This window comes from Oncorhynchus clarkii, chromosome 33 (genome assembly GCF_045791955.1).
Source record: "Oncorhynchus clarkii lewisi isolate Uvic-CL-2024 chromosome 33, UVic_Ocla_1.0, whole genome shotgun sequence".
Taxonomy (NCBI): Eukaryota; Metazoa; Chordata; class Actinopteri; order Salmoniformes; family Salmonidae; genus Oncorhynchus; species Oncorhynchus clarkii.
In genome coordinates, this window is record NC_092179.1 from 4,140,725 (window position 1) to 4,165,872 (window position 25,148).

Genomic DNA, 25,148 nt, shown 5'->3' on the forward strand with positions numbered 1-25,148 from the left:
CCCACCCAGACCCTCCCCTATAGGTTAAGGTTTTGCGGCCGGAGCTTTGGGGGGGGGGGGTACTGTCACGTTCTGACCTTTATTTCCTTTGTTTTGTCATTATTTAGTATGGTCAGGGCGTGAGTTGGGGTGGGCAGTCTGTTTGTTTTTCTATGATTTGGGTATTTCTATGTTTCGGCCTAGTATGGTTCTCAATCAGAGGCAGGTGTCATTAGTTGTCTCTGATTGAGAATCATACTTAGGTAGCCTGGGTTTCACTGTGTGTTTGTGGGTGATTGTTCCTGTCTCTGTGTTTGCACCAGATAGGACTGTTTTAGGTTTTCTCACGTTTGTTGTTTTGTTAGTTTATTCATGTATAGTTTCTTTATTAAAGAACTATGAATAACAACCACGCTGCGTTTTGGTCCACCTCTCCTTCAAGCCAAGAAAACCGTTACAGTCGCATTAGCGACCCGCAATTCGACATAACTGCATAGGGAAGACAGGGGCTAAATGTAACACAGGTCAATTGTAACAGGTAGGCCTACTTTATATTCACTGTTGCAAGTTTTTGGGGACATTAAAGTCATCAATACATTAACTAGTAACAAGATACTTTTTGAGTTTGGTATCTAGGTAATGATTAGCCCAATGGGGTAGTGTAATGTGTAGAACTTGTGTTGAATAATAAACTACATTTATCAATCTGACTCCATTACCATGTGAATAGATGCTTAAATCATGCATATATATCCATAGCTATAGCCAGCTTGCGAGTCTCTGCATTGTTATGGAATACTTTAATTATATTTGATTCTCAAATATTAAGAGGCTTATGGTACTTAGGCCAGTAACCAAAAGGTTGCTGGATCGAATCCCAGAGCTGACAAGGTAAAAAAAAAAATCTGTCGTTCTTCCCTGCAGGGAGCCACCATTGGGAGACATCAGGAGTTGCTACATGGCCTTTTGGAAGGGCTCATTTCCTTGACGGAACGCCACGATCATGGGTTATTATTGAGAAAATCAGGGAGTTAGCTCAGACTGTCTGCCACATCTGAAAAACCCCAATCACTCAGTAATTTTGACCCTATCTGTGGTGAGTTTGTACAGCCTATCTCAACTCCCCGTGAACCCTGCTTACCTCCTCCAGAAAGATATTTGGGGAATCCTGATATTCAGGGAATCCTGGTACCTGCTGGGGTTTTCTTTCTCAGTGCTCACTTATTTTTGAGCTACAGCCTTCTTAGTTTCCTTCAGACCGTTCGAAGATGGCGTATATAATTAGGCTAATGTCGGGAAGGGCGCTCTCCTGGGCTACGGCAGTTTGGGAACAACAATCTGCCATTTGCGGTCATTTGGAGGAATTCATGGCAGAGGTGAGAAAAGTTTCTGAGTCTCCGGTATCCGGGAGAACGGCGGCCAGCAAACTGCTTGACTTACGTCAAAACTCCCGTAGTGTGGTGGACTTTCGCACGTTGGCCGCCGAGAGAGTCTGGAATCCGTAGTCGCTTTTCAATACTTTTCTGCATGGATTATCTTAGGAGGTAAAGGATGAGCTAGCTGCTCGGGAACTGCCTGTGGACCTCGACTCTTATCGCCTTAACCATTAAAATTGATGGACACCTTCACCTCCTATGGAATCTGGAAGATTCTGAAGGCAGCTCTTCCGAGAGTCGTTGAAATCACCCGATTTCTCTCGTGAATCTACGACAGGTGAGTTGGATACTCCTGAGCCTATGCAGTTGGGAAGAACTTGGCTATCAGTTTGGGAGCGCTCACGGAGGATGAATAATAACTGTTGTCTGTACTATGGAGGGGCAGGACATTTTATTGCTATCTGCCCTATTATGAAACCCTTGTCTCTAGTGGGTACCAGTACTATGGTAAGTCAGACTGGGAGTTCCTTAATTCCCATCACCTGCACACCCCTTTTTGCTCTTGTGCTGTGGGGAGACCAATCTAAGGCTCCCCGAGTTCTCATTGACCCTGGGGCTGATGAATGTCTTATGGATGCCACAATAACTTCGGAGCTTGGTATTCTTGGAAGTCACCCATAGTACTGTGCCCGTTCAATTACGGGTTTCTGATAAACACAGTGAGACAATAAAATTCCTCCTCATCGCATCTCCCAATGTTCCGGTTGTGTTGGGATTTTCCTGGCTCCAAAAGCACAATCCTGTGATTGACTGGACCACAAGCTCCATCCTGGGTTGGAGTCCATTCTGCCATTCCCACTTCCTTCAAGCAGCACAGCCTTCCCCTAGTCGTCTTCCTCAGGAGGTTAGCAAGACTGTGGATGTCTCTTATGCCCACGGAATACCATGACCTCCTGGAAGTGTTTAGCAAGGCACGTGCTACTTCCCTTCCCCCGCACCATCCTTATGATTGTGCCATTGAACTTCTCCCAGGCACTACCACACCTCGGGGTGGGTTGCACTCTCTCTCCCGACCAGAGACCATTGCTATGGAGGAGTACATAGAGGAGTCTCTGGCCACCGGGGCCGTCCGTCCGTTTGCATCTCCTGCCAGAGCAGGGTTTTCTTTGTGGAGAAGAAGGACGAGACCCTGTGCCCGTGCAATGACTACCGAGGACTTAACGATATCACTGTCAAAAATCGTTACACCCTACCTCTCCTCTCCTCGGCGTTTGAACCTCTCCAGGGAGCTACCATGTTTTCCAAGTTGGACCTTCGGAATGCCAACCACCTGGTTCGGATACGCGAGGGGGATGAGTGGAAGACAGCCTTCAACACAGCCAGTGGACATTATGAGTACCAGGTCATGCCATTTGGACTCATGCCATTTGGACCAAACGCCCCGCTGTCTTCCAGGCTTTAGTCAATGATGTGCTTCGGCCATGCTAAACTGGTTTGTGTTAATCTACCTGGACGACATCCTGTTTTTTTCCCCCGATCTGCACAAGAACATGTACTCCATGTCAGATAGGTCCTTCAGCGCCTCTTGGAGAACCAATTGTTTGTGAAAGCCGAGAAGTGTGAGTTCCACCACTCTTCTATCACCTTTCAGGGATATTTCACTGCTGAGGGCAATGTTTAGATGGATCCTGGAAAGGTGAAAGCAGTGGTGGATTGGCCTAAACCAACGTCCAGGGTGCAGTTGCAACGGTTTCTTGGTTTTGCAAACTTCTACCGCCGTTTCAATCGAGATTAAGGCACTCTGGCGGCCCCTCTCTCAGCACTCACCTCCCCCAAGGTACTGTTCAAATGGTCTCCAGCAGTTGACAAAGCCTTTGTGGACCTGAAGCATCGGTTCACAACAGCACCCATCCTCATGCATCCGGACCGCTCGCATCAATTTGTTGTGGAAGTGCATGCTTTGGATGTTGGAGTGGGGGCCATCCTGTCCCTGCGATCTGCCCAGGACCAGAAGCCTCATACCTGTGCTTTCCTGTTCCATCGTTTCAATCCTGCTGAGAGGAACAACGATGTTGGCAACTGAGAACTCCTGGTGGTGAAGATGGTGTTGGAGGAGTGGAGGCACTGGCTGGAAGGAGCAGAACAGCCATTCCTGGTCTGGACCAACCATAAAAACTTGGAATATCTCCGTTCAGCCAAGCGCCTCAACTCAAGGCAGGCCCGGTGGGCCCTCCTGTTTACCAGATTCAACTTTACAATTTTTTTACTAGTGTATACGCTAATCTACCGTCCAGGGTATAAAACCATTCTCCCTACCTCTTGCCTTGCTGCCACTGTGGATTGGGGTATTGAGAACCTGGTTCGCGAGGCGGAACGCTCCCAGCCTGGACCTGAAGGGGGCCCGGCTAACCGGCTGTTTGTTCTGAACCCAGTCTGGTCCTGGGTCCTGGAATGTGCTCATTCCTCCAGGCTGTCCTGTCATCCAGGGTCCCATCGTACACTAGCCTTCCTTCAACAACGTTTTTGGTGGCCCACAATGGTCCCTGACGTCTCTGCCTTTGTCACCGCATGCACTGTATGTGCTCAAAACAAGACGGCAAGCTCCTTCTGGCCTCCTGCAGCCACTACCGGTTCCTCATTGTCCCTGGTCTCACATATCTCTGGACTTTGTCACTAGGCTCCCTCCGTCTGATGGCAACACTGTCATTCTAACGGTAGTCGACTGGTTCTCCAAGGCCACCCATTTCATCCCTCTCCCCAAACTACATTCTGCCAAGGAGATGGCCATGGACTCCCGGTAGACATGGTCTCCGATCGGGATTCTCGTCTCAGTTCTGGAAGGCATTCTGCACCCTTATTGGGTCGTCGGCCAGCCTGTCATCCGGATTTCATCCCCAAACTAACGGTCAGTCGGAGCGAGCCAACCAAGACCTGGAGACCACCTTAAGGTGCCTGGTCTCAACCAACCCCACTTCGTGGAGCCGTCAACTGGTTCTGCCACGGGACTCTCCCCTTTCGAGTGCTCCATGGGGTGTCAGCCTCCACTCTTCCCTGAACAAGAGCAGGATGTCAGCGTACCCTCGGCCCAGATGTTTGTCCGCCGCTGTCGACGTACCTGGAGAAGAGCCAGGGCAGCTATTCTCAAGACCAACTCCAGATATCGTCGACAAGCGGACCGTCGCCGGACCCTAGCTCCCCGCTACCACATTGGGCAGAGGGTATGGCTTTCCACTTGGGATCTGCCCCTTCGGGTAGAGTCCCGCAAGCTGTCTCCCCGGTTCATTGGCCCTTTTCCTATCTCCAGAGTTCTGAGTTCCATCTTGTGTCACCCCGTATCCTCCGTATTCACCCTACCTCTGACTTCCGGCGCCGACAGAGATGGCCGCCTCGCTTTGCGTTCCTATTTTGTTTTTTTTACGTGTGTATTTATTACATTGGTACCCCAGGTAATCTTAGGTTCCATTACATACAGTCGGGATGAACTACTGAATATAAGAGCAACGTCAACTCACCATCATTACGACCAGGAATACAACTTTCCTGAAGCGGATCCTGTGTTCTGTCTTCCACCCAGGACAACGGATCGGATCCCAGCTGGTGACCCAAAACAACGACGCCGTAAAAGGGGCAAAGAAAGCGGTCTTCTGGTCAGGCTTCGGGGACGGGCACATCGTGCACCGCTCCTTAGCATACTACTCGCCAATGTCCAGTCTCTTGACAACAAGGTTGATGAAATCTGAGCAAGGGTATCATTCCAGAGAGACAGAGACTGTAACGCTCTTTGCTTCACGGAAACATGGCTCACTCGAGAGACTCTATCGAAGTCGGTGCAGCCAGCTGGTTTCTTCACGCCGACAGAAACAAGCATCTTTCTGGTAAGAACAGGGGCGGGGGGGATATCCCTTATGATTAACGAGATGTGGTGTGATCATAACAACAAACAGGAACTCAAGTTCTTCTGTTCACCTGACTTAGAATTCCTCACAATCAAATGTCGACCCAAGCAGACACATCGATGGCCCTGAACAAACTTTATTTGACTCTATGTAAACTGGAAACCACATATCCTGAGGCTGCATTCATTGTAGCTGGATATTTTAACAAGGCTAATCTGAAAACAAGACTCCCTAAATTTTATCAGCATATCGATTGCGCAACCAGGGTTGGTAAAACCCTGGATCATTGTTATTCTAACTTCCGCAACGCATATAAGGCCCTCCCCCGCCCTCCTTTCGGAAAAACTGACCACGACTCCATTTTGTTGCTTCCAGCCTACAGACAGAGACACACAGAGACACACACACACACACACACTAACCCCCATTCCCTTGTATAACTTTGTTAGTCTAATGGCTGGTGTTAGTCTAATGGCTGGGATGCCAATGAGATGTTCAATTAGGAGATGTAGAGAGTCAACTCCACCTATGGCTTCCTTTCCATGTACATGGGAGTATCCTCCCCTAGTAATGTATTATTTGCCTCTACAAGCACCCCATTTCCAACCAGAATACCTGTATTTATACTGGTATGCCTTACAGATAAGACTATGTCAATTTTCTCTCCTTCTCATGAACGAGACCGAGGACAACCCCCCCCCAGTACCACCACCTCGTCTCACTGAAGAATGATGAATGCAAAACTAAGCAGTACAATTACAGTACCATGTTCTAAGATAGAGAGTCGACATTAATGAGTTGTGCCGAGAGCAGGGGGTTCACGAGAGGAATGACAGACATATACTAATACATGATCACATACAAACGTAACAGAGTTAATTAAGAATGTACCTTTCATACTTCAACGGGAACCAATCCTTCAAAACTAACCTGCTCCACAAGCTAGCTTGAAATGTTGAGGATAGAGCCATCCAATTGGTACCTTTTGGGTAGCTCAAACTGTTGGTATGTTGTCAAGGAGGATGGTGTTGTGACGTTAGTACCATTAATGCAATGACGATTATTGTATCAAATAATTACATACCACATCAAATTATTGCGCGATTAAATTACTCATGTAACAATAAACTCATTAGCAATCTTGGGGCACCATTGTTTAATTAGTTACCGTTTCCCAAATTAATTCTACAGATATAAATATATCGTTATCATTTTAGTCATCCATTTTTAATCATTATTACGTCATCAGTCTCATTCTGAACGTCATTGACTTCCATACATTAATTATCATTATTACCTCATCAGCCTCATTCTGAACATTGTTGACTTCCCTCCATTAATTATAATTTTCCTCATCAGTCTCATTCTGAACGTTGTTGACGCCGATCCATTAATTATAATTTACCTCATCAGTCTCATTCTGAACATTGTTGACTTCCATCCATTAATTATCAATATCACCTCATCAGTCTCATTCTGAACGTTGTTGACTTCCATCCATTAATTATAATTTACCTCATCAGTCTCATTCTGAACGTTGTTGACTTCCATCCATGAATTATCAATATCACCTAATCAGTCTCATTCTGAACATTGTTGACTTCCATCCATTAATGATCAATATCACCTCATCAGTCTCATTCTGAACGTTGTTGACTTCCATCCATTAATTATAATTTACCTCATCAGTCTCATTCTGAACGTTGTTGACTTCCATCCATTAATTATCAATATCACCTCATCAGTCTCATTCTGAACATCATTGACTTCCATACATTAATTATCATTTACCTCATCAGTCTCATTCTGAACGTTGTTGACTTCCATCCATGAATTATCATTATTACCTCATCAATCTAATTTTGAACATCATTGTCTTCCATTCATTATCATTATTACCTCATCGTAGTATCCTAGAAATCTGCATAAACCCTAGTCTCCATGATGAATCAGCAATACACAAATTGGATTATTTATTTATTTACTAACTAAATAATCACACAGAAATACATAAACACACACAGTACAGTCGTGGCCAAAAGTTTTGAGAATGACACAATGTCACGCCCTGACCTTAGAGATCCTTTTTATGTCTCTATTTTGGTTTGGTCAGGGCGTGGGCATTCTATGTTTTGTGTTTCTATGATTTTCTATTTCTATGTTTTGACCAAGGATGGTTCTCAATCAGAGACAGCTGTCTATTGTTGTCTCTGATTGGGAACCATGCTTAGGTACCCTTTTTCCCACCTGTGTTTGTGGGAAGTTGACTGTTGTTTAGGGCACATAGCCGTTGAGCTTCTTGGTTTGTTTTTGTAGTGTTTATTGTTTTGTTCGGCGTCATTTTGATTTAATAAAGAAAATGTACACACAACACGCTGCACATTGGTCCTCATCTTTCAAAAGCCGTGAAACACAAATAATAATTTTCACAAAGTTTTCTGATTAAGTGTCTTTAGATATTTTTGTCAGATGTTACTATGGATAACTGAAGTATAATTACAAGCATTTCATAAGTGTCAAAAGCTTTTATTGACAATTACATGAAGTTGATGCAGAGTCAATATTTGCAGTGTTGAGCCTTCTTTTTCAAGACCTCTGCAATCTGCCCTGGCATGCTGTCAATTAACTTCTGGGCCATGTCCTGACTGATGGCAGCCCATTCTTGCATAATCAATGCTTGGAGTTTGTCCGAATTTGTGGGTTTTTGTTTGTCTCAATGGTCTCAATGGGATTAAGGTCTGGGGAGTTTCCTGGCCATAGACCCAAAATATCAATGTTTTGTTCCCTGAGCCACTTAGTTATCACTTTTGCATTATGACAAGGTGCTCCATCATGCTGGAAAAGGCATTGTTCATCACCAAACTGTTCCTGGATGGTTGGGAGAAGTTGCTCTCGGAGGATGTGTTGGTACCATTCTTTATTCATGGCTGTGTTCTTTGGCAAAATTGTGAGTGAGCCCACTCCCTTGGCTGAGAAGCAACCCCACACATGAATGGTCTCAGGATGCTTTACTGTTGGCATGACACAGGACTGATGGTAGCGCGCACCTTGTCTTCTCTGGACAAGCTTTTTTCCGGATGCCCCAAACAATCGGAAAGGGGATATATCAGAGAAAAGGACTTCACCCCAGTCCTCAGCAGTCCAATCCCTGTACCTTTTGCAGAATATCAGTCTGTCCCTGATGTTTTTCCTGTAGAGAAGTGGCTTCTTTGCTGCCCTTCTTGACACCAGGCCATCCTCCAAAATTCTTCACCTCACTGTGCGTGCACTCACACTTGCCTGCTGCTATTCCTGAGCAAGCTCTTTACTGGTGGTGCCCCAATCCCGCAGCTGAATCAACTTTAGGAGACGGTCCTGGTGCTTGCTGGACTTTCTTGGGCGCCCTGATGAAGCCTTCTTCACAACAATGCAATGATATGTCCCTATTGGACTAACCTGATATGACGGCTTGTTAGACAATGATACGTCTCTTTTGGACTAACCCGATATGACGGCTTGTTAGACAATGATACGTCCCTATTGGACTAACCCGATATGACGGCTTGTTAGACATTGATACGTCTCTATTGGACTAACCCGATATGACGGCTTGTTAGACAATGATACGTCCCTATTGGACTAACCCGATATGACGGCTTGTTAGACAATGATAGGTCCCTACTGGACTAACCCGATATGACGGCTTATTAGACAATGATACGTCCCTATTGGACTAACCTGATATGACGGCTTATTAGACAATGATACGTCCCTATTGGACTAACCCGATATGGCGGCTTGTTAGACAATGATACGTCCCTACTGGACTAACCCGATATGACGGCTTGTTAGACAATGATACGTCCGTATTGGACTAACCCGATATGACAGCTTGTTAGACAATGATACGTCCCTATTGGACTAACCCGATATGAAAGCTTGTTAAACAATGATATGTCTCTATTGGACTAACCCGATATGACGGCTTGTTAGACAATGATACGTCTCTATTGGACTAACCCGATATGACGGCTTGTTAGACAATGATACGTCCCTATTGGACTAACCCGATATAACGGCTTGTTAGACAATGATACGTCCCTATTGGACTAACCCGATATGACGGCTTGTTAGACAATAAAAGGGGGGGAGAAAGAGCGGGAGATGAAGAGACAAAGGAATTGAACTATCGTACATACAGTTGAACAATACGCTCATTGTAAATATGGATATTTCTACAAAATAAATTATCCTCTTTTTTTGCTGTGCTATCGAGTATCATTTTGGCATTGAGTATTGTGAGACTAAACCTGGTATTACCTAGTCCAATTCTGGTATCGTGACAGCACTATTGTAATGTGAGAGTGTGTTTTTGTATCTGACCTGTAGCAGTAAGGTACTCACGTGTGTGTGTGTGTGTGTTAGCTACCTGTAGCAGTGAGGTGCTGTTCTCGCGGGGCAGTCCTCTGTGTGTGTCCAATCTAGCCCCTTGGAGGAGAAACAGGGCTCTGGTGTCTGGGTCTCCCCACACCTCAGCCTCCTGTAGACCCTCCTTCAACAGCTTGGTGGCCTCCACACTGCTGTCCATACCTACACACACACACACACACACACACACACACACACACACACACACACACACACACACACACACACACACACACACACACACACACACACACACACACACACACACACACACACACACACACACACACAGGATAGTGTAAGACACGCACATACCTAAATGTAACCTGTCTCGCCTTTTTTAAGATACATATAAGCATTCGGAAAGTTTTCAGACCCCAGACTTTTCCCACATTTTGTTACGTCATTCCCCAATTTTGAGCACTTGAGAGACGGTTTTAAAACCGGAGTATGCAGCATTGGCTTCATCAACTGTGCAACCATATGAACTGTGTGCTTGCCATTTGGGGTTGTACTTCAACACCCGTATCAACTGTGTGTTGGCCATTTGCGGTTGTACTTGAACACCCGTATCAACTGCGTGTTGGCCATTTGGGGTTGTACTTCAACACCCGTATCAACTATGTGTTGGCCATTTGGGGTTGTACTTCAACACACGTATCAACTGTGTTGGCCATTTGCGGTTGTACTTCAACACACGTATCAACTGTGTGTTGGCCATTTGCGGTTGTACTTCAACACCTGTATCAACTGTGTGTTGGCTATTTGCGGTTGTACTTCAACACCCGTATCAACTGTGTGTTGGCCATTTGCGGTTGTACACGTGTGCCGGTGGAAAGTTATTTTACGACATCAGACATGACAATGACATTAATACATGCTACACGCTAAATAGTTAACCTGCCAAACTACACAATATGTTTTGAATTGGCTGTTGCACAATGTCTCTCGCTCTCTCTCTCCTCTGACAACACCCACTGGCACACACGCAGGTGATGTACACCATGACTTTTCCAGGGTTGTCATTGCTGACCACAAATGTGCTATAACTGGACAAATAACTCAATAACTAGCAATGAATATCAACAAATGTGCACACGCAGCTAAGCTGGCTTTGATCTCAAAACTAATCTCGCGACTGCATGATTGAAAGACCGCTTGTGCCTGTCAATGCATGCCCACAATAATTAACACATCGCATCCGGAGGACACTTTGATCCAATTCTGATCGGTGTATCCTAATTATTTGATATTGCGATTTTTGCGTGATTTTTTTCACTTGTCCATTCGGACAACTTAAATCTATAATCTGCTTGTTCACTTTTTTTTTATATATATATTTTTTTACTTGCCCTGGGTAAGAGGACAAGCGTTAATATCAACACATACACGCAAGTACCTGGGTAGATGGCAGTGCCAGGGATGTGTGCGACCAGACTGCGTACCACAGCCAGTCTACAGCGGAGCCACAGAGCCCGTTCCATCCTCTCTCTGGCCTCTACTACCTGGGGACAGTCACCTGGCTGTGGACTGGGGGCATGGTGCTCAGCCTCCCTCATACCGCCCTGGGGAGGGTATTCACACACACACACACACACACACACAGCTACCTCTAGGTCTTGGCTGGGTCTGATTGGCAGGGGGAATATGAGGAACCAAATTTCCCAAATGGTTCCTTTTGAGTCATGACATAAACCAAAATAAAATGACTTTATTTTTGTTAGTCAAAAGACAATTCTGAAAACTCTAGCTATGCAAAAAGCATTTCGTGGTACAGTTAAAAGAGAGGTAATTACAAGGTGATTGTAGGTACCTGTTCACTCTTAGGTCTGGACTGTCTTCTGAGGGAGGAGGAGAGGGGTCTGTGGACAGGGGAGGGGCTTCCCCTCAGAGTGATGGGAGAGTTCTGGAGCAGACTCATAGCAGACACTGCCATGTCAGCACTGCAAAGAATAAACAGACAGAATTTTGATAGATGGGTGGATGGATGGAGGAATGTATGGATGAATACAAACACATTTAAACACAGGATACAGTCCTTTACCTCACCTGTAAGCGGTTTTGCCTTGCTGCAGGTAGAGGTTAGACAGGAGCAGGTAGGTGTCTATAGCCAGCTCCAGTTCCTCAGGGTCAGAGTGGAGCTGAGAGGAAAGACAGAGCTGAAGCTGGGGGCTCAGGAGACGACACACCTCTCTTAGCAGTAACGCCTACAGGAGAGGAGAGAGGTTAAGAAAATGCAAGTTATACTTTAGCATTTTAACAGATGCTCTTTTCCACAGTGACTTCAGGCTGAATCAATCAGATATGCCATTCTTAAGAGTAAACATTTAAAAATGACTTTAAAAAACATGACTAGTGGATGGTTTGGTGGATGTCACCTAATGTAGAGTGCAAAAGGTTCTAAAACTATGAAAAGGAAAAATCCAAGAAGGCAGAGATGCAAATATATACTTAAATTAATCCATCTTCGGAAGAATACAAAAAAGGTGAAAGTGCAAAACAAATGTCACCTAATGACTTTTTATTTCACCTAATGTACACTCTACAGAGAGACACACACCTTGAATTTGCTGAGGGTGAGCTTGTCTTTCTGGGGGTCAATGTGCAGTCCTTTGGGCTCCCTGGTCTTCCTGGTAGGGGAGCCACTGTGTGATTTGTCACTGTCACTATCCCTCTCTCCCGGGGGAGAGTTAGGGATACCTGGGGTACTGGATGTCCTCCTCACAACACTGCAACGCACCGCCCCATCTGAGATATCTGGAGAATATCAACAAACAATATTATACAGTCCTACTGTGCATCACCCTGACATAGCTGTTCAGAACTGTTAGTCAAAAGTCTTGAATCTCCTTCATGTCCTTGACTAGCAGTGGGATATGAACAAGATAGACACAAACAAACATTAGGGGGGAAATGTCCACAAGTTCATTCTAATGAAAATATACTGATGAAAGAGTTAAGTGGAATGATTTTCTGAACTCTTGATTTATCAGTATTGTATTGTGTCATTTATTTGTATATACACTGAACAAAAATATAAACTCAACATGTAAAGTGTTGGTAACATGTTTCATGAGCTGAACTAAAAGGTCCCCGAAATTTTCCACCCAAACAAAAAGCTAATTTATCAGGTTTTGTGCACAAATTTGTTTAATCCCTGTTAGTGAGCAGTTCTCCTTTGCTAAGATAATCCATCCACCTGACAGGTGTGGCATATCAAGAAGCTGATTAAACAGCATGATCATTACACAGGTGCACCTTGTGCTGGGGACAATAAAAGGCCACACTAAAATGTGCACAAAACAATGCAACAGATGTCTCAAGTTTTGAGGTAGTGTGCAATTGGCATGCTGACTGCAGGAATGGCCACCAGAGCTGATGCCAGAGAATTTAATGTTAATTTCTCTACCATAAGCCTGTTTTAGAGAATTTGGCTGTTCGTCCAACAGGCCTCACAACCGCAGACCACGCCAGCCCAGGACCTCCTCATCCGGCTTCTTCACCTGCGGGATCATCTGAGACCAGCCACCTGGACAGCTGATGAAACTGTGGGTTTGCAAAACTGAAGAATTTCTGCACAAACTGTCAGAAACTGTCTCAGCTGTGTGCTCGTCGTCCTCACCAGAGTCTTGACCTGACTGCAGTTTGGCTTCATGGCCGACTTAAATGGGCAAATGCTCACTTTTGATGGCCACTGGCACACTGGAGAAGTGTGCTCTCCACAGATTAATCTCAGTTTCAACTGTATCGGGCAGATAACGTGTATGGCGTTGTGTGGGCGAGCGGTTTGCTGATGTTAACTTTGTGAAAAGAGTGCCCTATGGTGGCGGTGGGGTTATGGTATAAGCAGGCATAAACTACGGACAACGAACACAATTGTATTTTATCGATGGCAATTTGAATGCACAGAGATACCGTGATGAGATCCTGATGCCCATGGTCGTGCCATTCATCTGTCGCCCTCACTTCATGTTTCAGCATGAAATCCAGAGAGTAGGGCCTAATTAAATTATTTAAATTGTCTGATTTCCTTCTACGAACTGTAACTCAGTAAAATCTTAGAAATTGTTGCAATTATATTTCTGTTCACTGTATATAGATAGGTATAGTGTAATTGTTGTTTATTGATGTGTTCATGCAGGGCTAATCTTCAAGAGACTGTGGTCTTAGCATACTTCACTCCCTGCTTAAACGAAGGTTAAAAAAAGAAATCTGGAGGAAAAAACATCTGTTAGAGTACTATATTGTTACCTTGAGGTTCAGGCAGGGAGTGTATGGTGGAGCTGAGGGCCAGTATGAGCTGTACTCTGGCCAAGGTGAGACGCCTGCTCAGTCTGGAGCCATACAGAACACTGGCCTCTGTGCCCAGACGACGGTTCACTAAGTCCTCCAGGGCCTGAACATAGGATACCAATAAACAATTGTGAGAGCATCATTGCAAGATTATGTTATAATGCTGTAATTGCATCAAATGGTTGTTTTATGCAACAGAACAAGGGGTTGTTAGAACGCTCATCTGTGTGTGTTCTACTAAGGATGGGCCTCTGGAAGATTTACCATGTCTTTGGGTGATACCGCATTCCAGAGCATGAGTTAATGTTTCTGTCCTATATGGTACCAGGGAGACATGACTCCAGGGCCAGACCCTGGTCTGTACAATGAAAGATAACTGTTTTTACAGCAGATACGGCCTGCTGTGAATTATAAGTATCTTTCATACAAATCTTAACCTTGTGACCCATTCTATATATCTGTTGTGTGTCATGTAGACTGAAGGAGGATGGACATTACTATACAATTCTGTGGCTCAAACCAGATGGTTGAGTTCTCAGTGATCCCCCCTAGGGGTGATATAAACGTCTGTGGCTCAAACCAGCTGGTTGAGTTCTCAGTGATCACCTCCAGGGGTGATATAAAAGTCTGTGGCTCAAACCAGCTGGTTGAGTTCTCAGTGATCACCTCCAGGGGTGATATAAAATGCTGTGACTCAAACCAGCTGGTTGAGTTCTCAGTGATCACCTCCAGCGGTGATTACCGACCAGCTCCATTACTGCAGTAAACCAGCTGGTTGAGTTCTCAGTGATCCCCTCCAGCGGTGATTACCGACCAGCTCCATTACTGCTGTAAACCAGCTGGTTGAGTTCTCAGTGATCACCTCCAGCGGTGATTACCGACCAGCTCCATTACTGCAGTAAACCAGCTGGTTGAGTTCTCAGTGATCGCCTCCAGCGGTGATTACCGACCAGCTCCATTACTGCAGTAAACCAGCTGGTTGAGTTCTCAGTGATCACCTCCAGCGGTGATTACCGACCAGCTCCATTACTGCTGTAAACCAGCTGGTTGAGTTCTCAGTGATCCCCTCCAGCGGTGATACCGACCAGCTCCATTACTGCAGTAAACCAGCTGGTTGAGTTCTCAGTGATCACCTCCAGCGGTGATACCGACCAGCTCCATTACTGCAGTAAACCAGCTGGTTGAGTTCTCAGTAATTACATAATAAAGTTTGATGGTTTTGAAGAAATCTAAGAGTCTCTCCTTTTGATTACAATAATTCCACCACACAATCAAACATACACTAGTCAGATACACACACACACACACACACACACACTACCATCAGATACATACACTACAATAAGATACTCACTAAAATCAGATACATACACTACCATCAGGGGTTAAATTTGGCCGGGTCCCGCCGGGGCTGAGACGCGGCTCCTATGATCCAAATGAGAGCCATGCAGAGCAGAGACCTGGTACCTTTGATTTTTCGAATTTTGAATTATCTAATGAAAGATTGTTTTCCACATGTACTTTTCCTCAGCCAACAATATGAGAAAGTAACAGCAACCCCATAGTAGAATAGTTTACCTATTCAATTGGCCAGCTTGTCACATTCTGTGCGAGAAAATAATATCCCGGACAGGGAAAGAAACATGCATGCCCAGTCATTGTACAACATTCTTAATGCAATCGTGGTGAAACACACCTTTTGAAATCTGTTTTGATTGCCACTGTTAAAAGAGGAGGGTCACAGGGCTTTCAATTGTTAAATCTCAAATCCCCAAAATGTGTGAACTGCATCATTTTAGAACCAGAGTTTTTAGCAGCGGCATGGTTTATGTGCTTCAGCGCTGACCATTGGCGAGACTGGGGCTAAATATGCCACGGGTCAGGTGTAACAGGTAGGCCTTCATTATATTCACAGTCCACAATCCTTGGCTGAGTGCCAGTGGACTGTTTTTTGCAGATACAAAAATGTGTAATGGGGTGTAATGGTTCACCAAACCCACGGTTCGGTACGTATTGCGGTTTTGGGGCCACCGTTCGATTCAGTTTCAGTACAGCAGGAAAATGAAATGCCAACAGTTACTGTAGTTATTTTTGTTTATTTAAGAAAATACAAAGTGTTGGTATTCCTGAATCCAATACAATGTAAGTCATATAATGCCTGATGAGAGGATAAAAAAAAACAGGAACACCAACACTATTTTCTTACATTAAAACACATGATTACTCATCAACAACACAAAAATTAAGTGCAATATGCATGTGAAATAAATTTGTAAACATGGCTCAGACATTGTATCGGCCTATCCTGTAATGTTTTCATACAAAGAGAAAAAGATGTGGACTTGTGTGACTCTCATAAAGAGGGCGGTACTTCTCATCTCCCACTCAGGGGTAATGTGATGGGCTGTCACTAAGTAGCTTTCTGTAGCCCTGGAGGTCCATCCATCTGTAGTGAGCGCAACACAGGTGCATTGGCTAATTCATTGACAACTTCAGATTTAGCTTGCTTATATAGGCCGAGTACTACCTGTTTGCTGTAATGGGTGGGAGAACCAAACTATTTCTGTATGGACATTTGCTTTGTGCACAGAGACATTGTCATGCTGAAACAGGAAAGGGCATTCCCCAAACTTTTGCCACAAAGTTTTCCCTGCTAAGATTTCCCTGCAACTAAGGGGCCTAGCCCGAACCATGAAAAACAGCACCATTATTCCTCCTCCACCAAACTTTACAGTTGGCATTATGCATTTGCTAAGGTAGCGCTCTCCTGTTATCCGCCAAACCGAGATTAGTCCGTCGGACGATTCATCACTCCAAAGAATGCATTTCCACTGCTCCAGAGTCCAATGGCGATGAGCTTTACACCACTGTAGCTGACACTAGGCATTGTGCATGGTGACCTTAGGCTTGTGTGCGGCAGCTCAGCCATGGAAACTCATTTTATGAAGCTCCCAATGAACAGTTATTGTGCTGACGTTGCTTCCAGAGGCAGTTTGGAATCGGTAGTGAGTGTTGCAACCGAGTACAGACAATTTTTACCCGATATGCACTTCAGCACTCGGTGGTCCTATTATGAGAGCTTTTGTGGCTTAACACTTCGCGGCTGAGTCGTTGTTGCTCCTACACGTTTCCACTTCACAATAACAGCACATACAGATGACCGGGGCAGCTCTAGCAGGGCAGAAATTTTACAAACTGACCTGTTGGAAAGGTGGCATCCTATGAAGGTGCCACGTTGAAAGTCAGAGCTCTTCAGATAGTCCATTCTACTGCCAATGTTTGTCTATGGCGATTACATTGCTGTGTACTTGATTGTATACACCTGTCAGCAATGGGTGTGGCTGAAATGGCCAAATCCACTAATTTGAATGGGTGTACACATACTTTTGTATATATAGCGTATTTTATAGATACAAATAACTACATTTCAGTGGTGTAAAGTACTTAAGTAAAAAATACTTTTAAGTACTACTTAAGTATTTTTTTTGGGGGGGGGGGTATCTGTACTATACTTTACTATTTATATTTTTGGCAAAAATAAAATGTACTTTTTACACCATACATTTTCCCTGACACCCAAAAGTAAATTTTAAAATTGTCCAATTCACACACTGGTCATCCCTACTGCATCTGATCTGGCAGACTCACTAAACACAAATGCTTGGTTTGTATATTATGTCTGATTAAATATATATATATATATATACAGTGCCTTGCGAAAGTATTCGGCCCCCTTGAACTTTGCGACCTTTTGCCACATTTCAGGCTTCAAACATAAAGATATAAAACTGTATTGTTTTGTGAAGAATCAACAACAAGTGGGACACAATCATGAAGTGGAACGACATTTATTGGATATTTCAAACTTTTTTAACAAATCAAAAACTGAAAAATTGGGCGTGCAAAATTATTCAGCCCCCTTAAGTTAATACTTTGTAGCGCCACCTTTTGCTGCGATTACAGCTGTAAGTCGCTTGGGGTATGTCTCTATCAGTTTTGCACATCGAGAGACTGACATTTTTTCCCATTCCTCCTTGCAAAACAGCTCGAGCTCAGTGAGGTTGGATGGAGAGCATTTGTGAACAGCAGTTTTCAGTTCTTTCCACAGATTCTCGATTGGATTCAGGTCTGGACTTTGACTTGGCCATTCTAACACCTGGATATGTTTATTTTTGAACCATTCCATTATAGATTTTGCTTTATGTTTTGGATCATTGTCTTGTTGGAAGACAAATCTTCGTCCCAGTCTCAGGTCTTTTGCAGACTCCATCAGGTTTTCTTCCAGAATGGTCCTGTATTTGGCTCCATCCATCTTCCCATCAATTTTAACCATCTTCCCTGTCCCTGCTGAAGAAAAGCAGGCCCAAACCATGATGCTGCCACCACCATGTTTGACAGTGGGGATGGTGTATTCAGGGTGATGAGCTGTGTTGCTTTTACGCCAAACATAATGTCTTGCATTGTTGCCAAAAAGTTCAATTTTGGTTTCATCTGACCAGAGCACCTTCTTCCACTCCTGTCCATACGCTGTCCTTGTCCTGTTTCATGTTCGTTGTTTATTAAATGTTCGCTTCTCGTCTCCCAGCGTCTGTACTTACAGAATGCTGACACCACAATTTGAAGCATCAAATTCTGTTTTTTGTTTTGTTTGTGACGTCGGGTCCGGGTGCCGCTGCTGATAGAACCGGGGGAACCTCAGCTGGCTCATCAGGGTTCCACGCCTATGCTGGCTCGAGAAGTTTCCTTGCCTCGGTTGGCTCTGTAGGCTCCCACACCACATCATGCCTTAGCCGGCTCGTCGGGCTCCCACGCCTCACCCGGCTCGTCGGGCTCCCACCCCACGTCACGCCTCAGCCGGCCCGTCGGGCTCCCACGCCACAGTCGGCCCGTCGGGCTCGCCCACATGGGACGCAGGGATGCGCCCCTAGGGGGGGGGGTACTGTCACGCCTGCTCCCGCTCCCCCTTCCTGGTGCTTGGGGGCACCAGGCTGCTCATCATTACGCACACCGCATCAGCGCTTCATTGGACTCATCTGTACTCCTTCAAACTTGGATTGCCTTCCCTATATCTGCCTGTTCCTCTGTTTCATCCCCTTGTCAGCATTGATGTCGTTATTTTTTCCCCTGTCCAGACACTGTCCTTGTTTTGTTTTATGTCCATTGTTTATTAAATGTTCACTCCCTCTACTTGCTTCCCAGCGTCTGTCCTTACAGTTATGTTAGCCACGTAATATTTGATCCAACAGACCACCCTTTTTAACTATACTTTTTTGTAAAGTAAGTAAAAGTATGTCTGTTCAAAATAAATGTTATCTTCAAATATAAAAAATAAAGTTTAAACTCGACACCAACGATAGTGTCCGTCTCTCTCCTCACTCTCGACCCGAATCACCCGCGCAAACTCCCATACCCCCACAAACCCCAAGTCCCTGGATTGGCCCAAAATGAAAAAAGTCTTATGATTGGCTAATCTAGCCAGGTCACCAAGCTCACATGCACAGTTCACATGCACAGGAGAGAAAAATAATTAATTAACATTACAGAATTCAACCAACATGCCCTGTAGTATCTCTTTGAAATTCACACATAAAATAAAAACCCAAGTGTTTGCCATGCAAAAACAACAGACTCAACATCAAACTGAATTAAACCATAGTGCTTCTAATACATGTGTGAACCCATAACAGTCTAAACCCTGTCTAACTGGGGGACTCCTACTAAGCAATATGGAACTGTTTTAAGAAGGTCATACCAAGGATCATTTAGTTACTTGATTTAGAATTTTAAGACTCCTTGAAGTATAAAAAAATATATACAAAATGTATTTGATTAAAAAAAAGAAGTGCCTTTGTCACGACTCCGACCGAACCCGTTCGGGTGGCGCTCGGCGGTCGTCGTCGCCGGCCTACTAGCTGCCACTGATTCTTTCCTCCCCCTCCTTATGTGTTTATTGAGTACACCTGTTTTGAGTTGGGTATAATTAGTGAGGCTTTATTAGTCAGCCGGCCCGCCTGGTTCTTTGTGTGGGATTGATTATTGTGACCTTTTGTTTTGTATGTAGAGGAACGTGTTTGTTCCTGGTCGTATATTTTGGTTGTGAGCACCCTGTGTTGCGTTTTTGGGCATTAAAGAGCACAGCATCGCACTCTCTGTTTCCTGCGTCTGACTCCACACCCACGACACCCGGAGCGTTACAGACTTACTGCTAAAGCCCATACAAACACATTGAATAACATATTCACATACAGAAGTTTCCGTTCCCATAGCAACGATTAAAACATTCCCTAACCAGAAACCGTGGATTGATGGCAGCATTCGTGTGAAACTGAAAGCGCGAACCACTGCTTTTAAATCAGGGCAAGGTGTCTGGTAACATGACCGAATACAAACAGTGCAGCTATTCCCTCCGCAAGGCTATCAAACAAGCTAAGCGCCAGTACAGAGACAAAGTAGAATCTCAATTCAACGGCTCAGACACAAGAGGCATGTGGCAGGGTCTACAGTCAATCACGGACTACAGGAAGAAATCCAGCCCAGTCACGGACCAGGTTGTCTTGCTCCCAGGCAGACTAAATAACTTTTTTGCCCGCTTTGAGGACAATACAGTGCCACTGACACGGCCTGCAACGAAAACATGCGGCCTCTCCTTCACTGCAGCCGAGGTGAGTAAGACATTTAAACGTGTTAACCCTCGCAAGGCTGCAGGCCCAGACGGCATCCCCAGCCGCGCCCTCAGAGCATGCGCAGACCAGCTGGCCGGTGTGTTTACGGACATATTCAATCAATTCCTATACCAGTCTGCTGTTCCCACATGCTTCAAGAGGGCCACCATTGTTCCTGTTCCCAAGAAAGCTAAGGTAACTGAGCTAAACGACTACCGCCCCGTAGCACTCACATCCGTCATCATGAAGTGCTTTGAGAGACTAGTCAAGGACCATATCACCTCCACCCTACCTGACACCCTAGACCCACTCCAATTTGCTTACCGCCCAAATAGGTCCACAGACGATGCAATCTCAACCACACTGCACACTGCCCTAACCCATCTGGACAAGAGGAATACCTATGTGAGAATGCTGTTCATCGACTACAGCTCGGCATTCAACACCATAGTACCCTCCAAGCTCGTCATCAAGCTCGAGACCCTGGGTCTCGACCCCGCCCTGTGCAACTGGGTACTGGACTTCCTGACGGGCCGCCCCCAGGTGGTGAGGGTAGGCAACAACATCTCCTCCCCGCTGATCCTCAACACTGGGGCCCCACAAGGGTGCGTTCTGAGCCCTCTCCTGTACTCCCTGTTCACCCACGACTGCGTGGCCACGCACGCCTCCAACTCAATCATCAAGTTTGCGGACGACACAACAGTGGTAGGCTTGATTACCAACAACGACGAGACGGCCTACAGGGAGGAGGTGAGGGCCCTCGGAGTGTGGTGTCAGGAAAATAACCTCACACTCAACGTCAACAAAACTAAGGAGATTATTGTGGACTTCAGGAAACAGCAGAGGGAACACCCCCCTATCCACATCGATGGAACAGTAGTGGAGAGGGTAGCAAGCTTTAAGTTCCTCGGCATACACATCACAGACAAACTGAATTGGTCCACTCACACAGACAGCATCGTGAAGAAGGCGCAGCAGCGCCTCTTCAACCTCAGGAGGCTGAAGAAATTTGGCTTGTCACCAAAAGCACTCACAAACTTCTACAGATGCACAATCGAGAGCATCCTGGCGGGCTGTATCACCGCCTGGTATGGCAACTGCACCGCCCTCAACCGTAAGGCTCTCCAGAGGGTAGTGAGGTCTGCACAACGCATCACCGGGGGCAAACTACCTGCCCTCCAGGACACCTACACCACCCGATGTCACAGGAAGGCCATAAAGATCATCAAGGACATCAACCACCCGAGCCACTGCCTGTTCACCCCGCTATCATCCAGAAGGCGAGGTCAGTACAGGTGCATCAAAGCTGGGACCGAGAGACTGAAAAACAGCTTCTATCTCAAGGCCATCAGACTGTTAAACAGCCACCACTAACACTGTGTGGCTGCTGCCAACACACTGACACTGACTCAACTCCAGCCACTTTAATAATGGGAATTGATGGGAAATGATGTAAATATATCACTAGCCACTTTAAACAATGCTACCTTATATAATGTTACTTACCCTACATTATTCATCTCATATGCATACGTATATACTGTACTCTATATCATCGACTGTATCCTTATGTAATACATGTATCACTAGCCACTTTAAACTATGCCACTTTGTTTACATACTCATCTCATTTGTACATACTGTACTCGATACCATCTACTGTATCTTGCCTATGCTGCTCTGTACCATCACTAATTCATATATCCTTATGTACATATTCTTTATCCCCTTACACTGTGTACAAGACAGTAGTTTTGGAATTGTTAGTTAGATTACTTGTTATTACTGCATTGTCGGAACTAGAAGCACAAGCATTTCGCTACACTCGCATTAACATCTGCTAACCATGTGTATGTGACAAATAAAATTTGATTTGATTTGAGATTTGCTGTACCGCCTTCAGACGAGTCCCAAGACGCTTGTGGGGGTCGACGAGCCAAACGGAAAACACCATCGTGAGACTCATCGTCCAATAAGGGTCATTGTTTGTAGGCCAAACCATTCGGAAGCTACAGACAAATATGTGAGAAGACTGATTTTCGGGATGCCTCAATGGTCTGACAAACACCGCTATAACTCTGTCACCTTTCAGCCCAGATGCGGATGTGCGACATTGGCGGATATCTCTAGCTTAAACTGACATATTTTTATGGGGATATGTTAAATGATGCTAATTAGATTTCCACAGGGGGCACGGATATCGACTCTAGGGGTTTTTAACAGGATATTACTACACTACACACTACCATCAGATATACTCACTACCATTAGATACACTATGGTCACACACAGTACAGGACACAGGGCACAGATAGTCACACACGCTGTTACAGCCATACAATGAAAACCGATACAAAATATATATTTTTTTTTGTGTAATTACAACCTTAAATACCTGTATGTTTGCAGAGTCCATGAGAGACTTGTTGGTGAAGAACTTTCTGATTGTCTGCAGATCAATAAAATCAATCATATACAAACTCTGTTCAAAGAATATGCTGTATTAACTGTGTGAGAATGAATGTGTGTGTGTCAGTAGTACCGCATGTTTATCTATGCCGCTGTAACATCCGTGGGGCAGTGGGATCTCCTCTCCCTGAGTCATCTGGGATGTCTCCTTCATGGCCTGACAGTACTGCCCCAGCTCTGTCAGCACCTTCACCTGCACACAGTAGAAATAAACATATCCTAATGGGCCCACACACACATACACTGTACATACAGTGTAATTACATGCAACTGAGATATTCATACCAACCTTCAGTATCCTTCCTTTAATGGTGAGGTGTGGGTCTCGGCACACAGTCCCCACAAAATGCAGGTAGAGCGCAAGCATAGGCAGGGCCTGTAACAGCAGAACACAGAGACATTGAAACCAAAAGCTAACTTTCTTGAGACGCCTACTAAACTCCCTGGTCAGATGGTTGGTCAATTCAAAATGAAAAAGAAGTACACATTGCCAGTCATGCTTCATTGGACATTGACCAAAAAGTAGTGCACTAAATAGGAAATATGGCGCCATGTCAGATGCAGTCTGCGTATGTACTGTGAGATGGTGTCCTGAGGTGTAGAGCCAGTGGCAGAGGAAGGCCAGGCTGGACACAGTGGTTCCCAGGTGTCCTCGGTCAGGTTCAGAGAACAGGTCCAGACCAGGAACCAGCTCCTCTCCTACAGTATAGGATGAGTACTGCAGGTCACTCTGAGGGTGGGGCAGGGAGGCCCGCAGGAGACACTGGTGGAAGAGACACACACAGGACATGATTAACTACACAGGTGGTCACCCTGGTCCCGGAGACACCCAGGGTGAGCAGGCGTTTGTTCCAAGCACTAATCTAATTCAACTAATCATGGTATTAAGTTTATTAGATTAACAAGATGTGCTAGTACAAACACAACATGTCAAACACAGACAATACCTTGAAAAGCTGGGCAGATAGGAGGCAGCATTTTGTGCGCTGACTGATATTAGAGGTCAAGGCATACCTGTTGGCCAAAACACAATGAGGTCAGTGGCATCACTACAATACATTTGTGAAAGTGACTGTATTGATCAACGGATTATTTATTGTTTCAGTGAACATACAGTGCATTCGGAAAGTATTCAGACTTGACTTTTTCAACATTTTGTTAAGTTACAGCCTCATTCTAAAATGGATTAAATTGTTTTTCTCCCCTCATCAATCTACACACAATACCACATTATGCCAAAGATAAAACAGTTAAACAAGTATTCAGACCCTTTACTCAGTGCTTTGCTGAAGCACATTTGGCAGCGATTACAGCCTCGAGTCTTCTTGGGTATGACGCTAGAAGCTTGGTACTAGAGGTCGACCGATTATGATTTTGCAATGCAGATAACAATTATTGGAGGACCAAAAAAAGCCGATACCGATTAATCGGCCGATTTATATGTTTATTTATTTACTTATTTATTTGTAATAATGACAATTACAACAATACTGAATGAACACTTTTATTTTAACTTAATATAATACATCAATAAAGTCAATTTAGCCTCAAATAAATAATGAAACATGTTCAATTTGGTTTAAATAATGCAAAAACAAAGTGTTGGAGAAGAAAGTAAAAGTGCAATATGTGCCATGTAAAAAAGCTAACGTTTAAGTTCCTTGCTCAGAACATGAGAACATATGAAAGCTAGTGGTTCCTTTTAACATGAGTCTTCAATATTCCGAGGTAAGAAGTTTTAGGTTGAGGTTATTATAGGAATTATAGGACTATTTCTCTCTATACCATTTGTATTTCACATACCTTTGACTATTGGATGTTCTTATAGACACTATAGTATTGCCAGTGTAACAGTATAGCTTCCGTCCCTCTCCTCGCCCCAAACCAGGGACACATCGACAACTGCCACCCTCGAAGCATCGTTACCCATCGTTCCACAAAAGCCGCGGCCCTAGCAGAGCAAGGGGAACAACTACTTCAAGGTCTCAGAGCGAGTGACATCACCGATTGAAACGCTATTAGCGCGCACCCCGCTAACTAGCTAAACATTTCACATCGGTTCCACC

The 25,148-nt window shown here is 44.8% G+C and overlaps 1 protein-coding gene across 1 annotated transcript in view; it reads right to left on the bottom strand.

Moving 5' to 3' along the window:
- The window catches only part of LOC139392739 (cilia and flagella associated protein 54), a 116,590-nt gene that overhangs the window by 16,648 nt on the left and 74,794 nt on the right, over nucleotides 1-25,148 (bottom strand). Inside the window, exons 43-53 of the mRNA XM_071140952.1 lie at nucleotides 24,030-24,096; nucleotides 23,660-23,845; nucleotides 23,372-23,458; nucleotides 23,156-23,275; nucleotides 23,009-23,062; nucleotides 13,910-14,054; nucleotides 12,219-12,415; nucleotides 11,708-11,865; nucleotides 11,472-11,601; nucleotides 11,058-11,223; nucleotides 9,660-9,820 (exon numbers count right to left, since the gene is read on the bottom strand). Coding sequence (XP_070997053.1) covers nucleotides 9,660-9,820; nucleotides 11,058-11,223; nucleotides 11,472-11,601; nucleotides 11,708-11,865; nucleotides 12,219-12,415; nucleotides 13,910-14,054; nucleotides 23,009-23,062; nucleotides 23,156-23,275; nucleotides 23,372-23,458; nucleotides 23,660-23,845; nucleotides 24,030-24,096 — 1,471 coding nt within the window. The remainder of the gene's footprint in view (nucleotides 1-9,659; nucleotides 9,821-11,057; nucleotides 11,224-11,471; nucleotides 11,602-11,707; nucleotides 11,866-12,218; nucleotides 12,416-13,909; nucleotides 14,055-23,008; nucleotides 23,063-23,155; nucleotides 23,276-23,371; nucleotides 23,459-23,659; nucleotides 23,846-24,029; nucleotides 24,097-25,148) is intronic.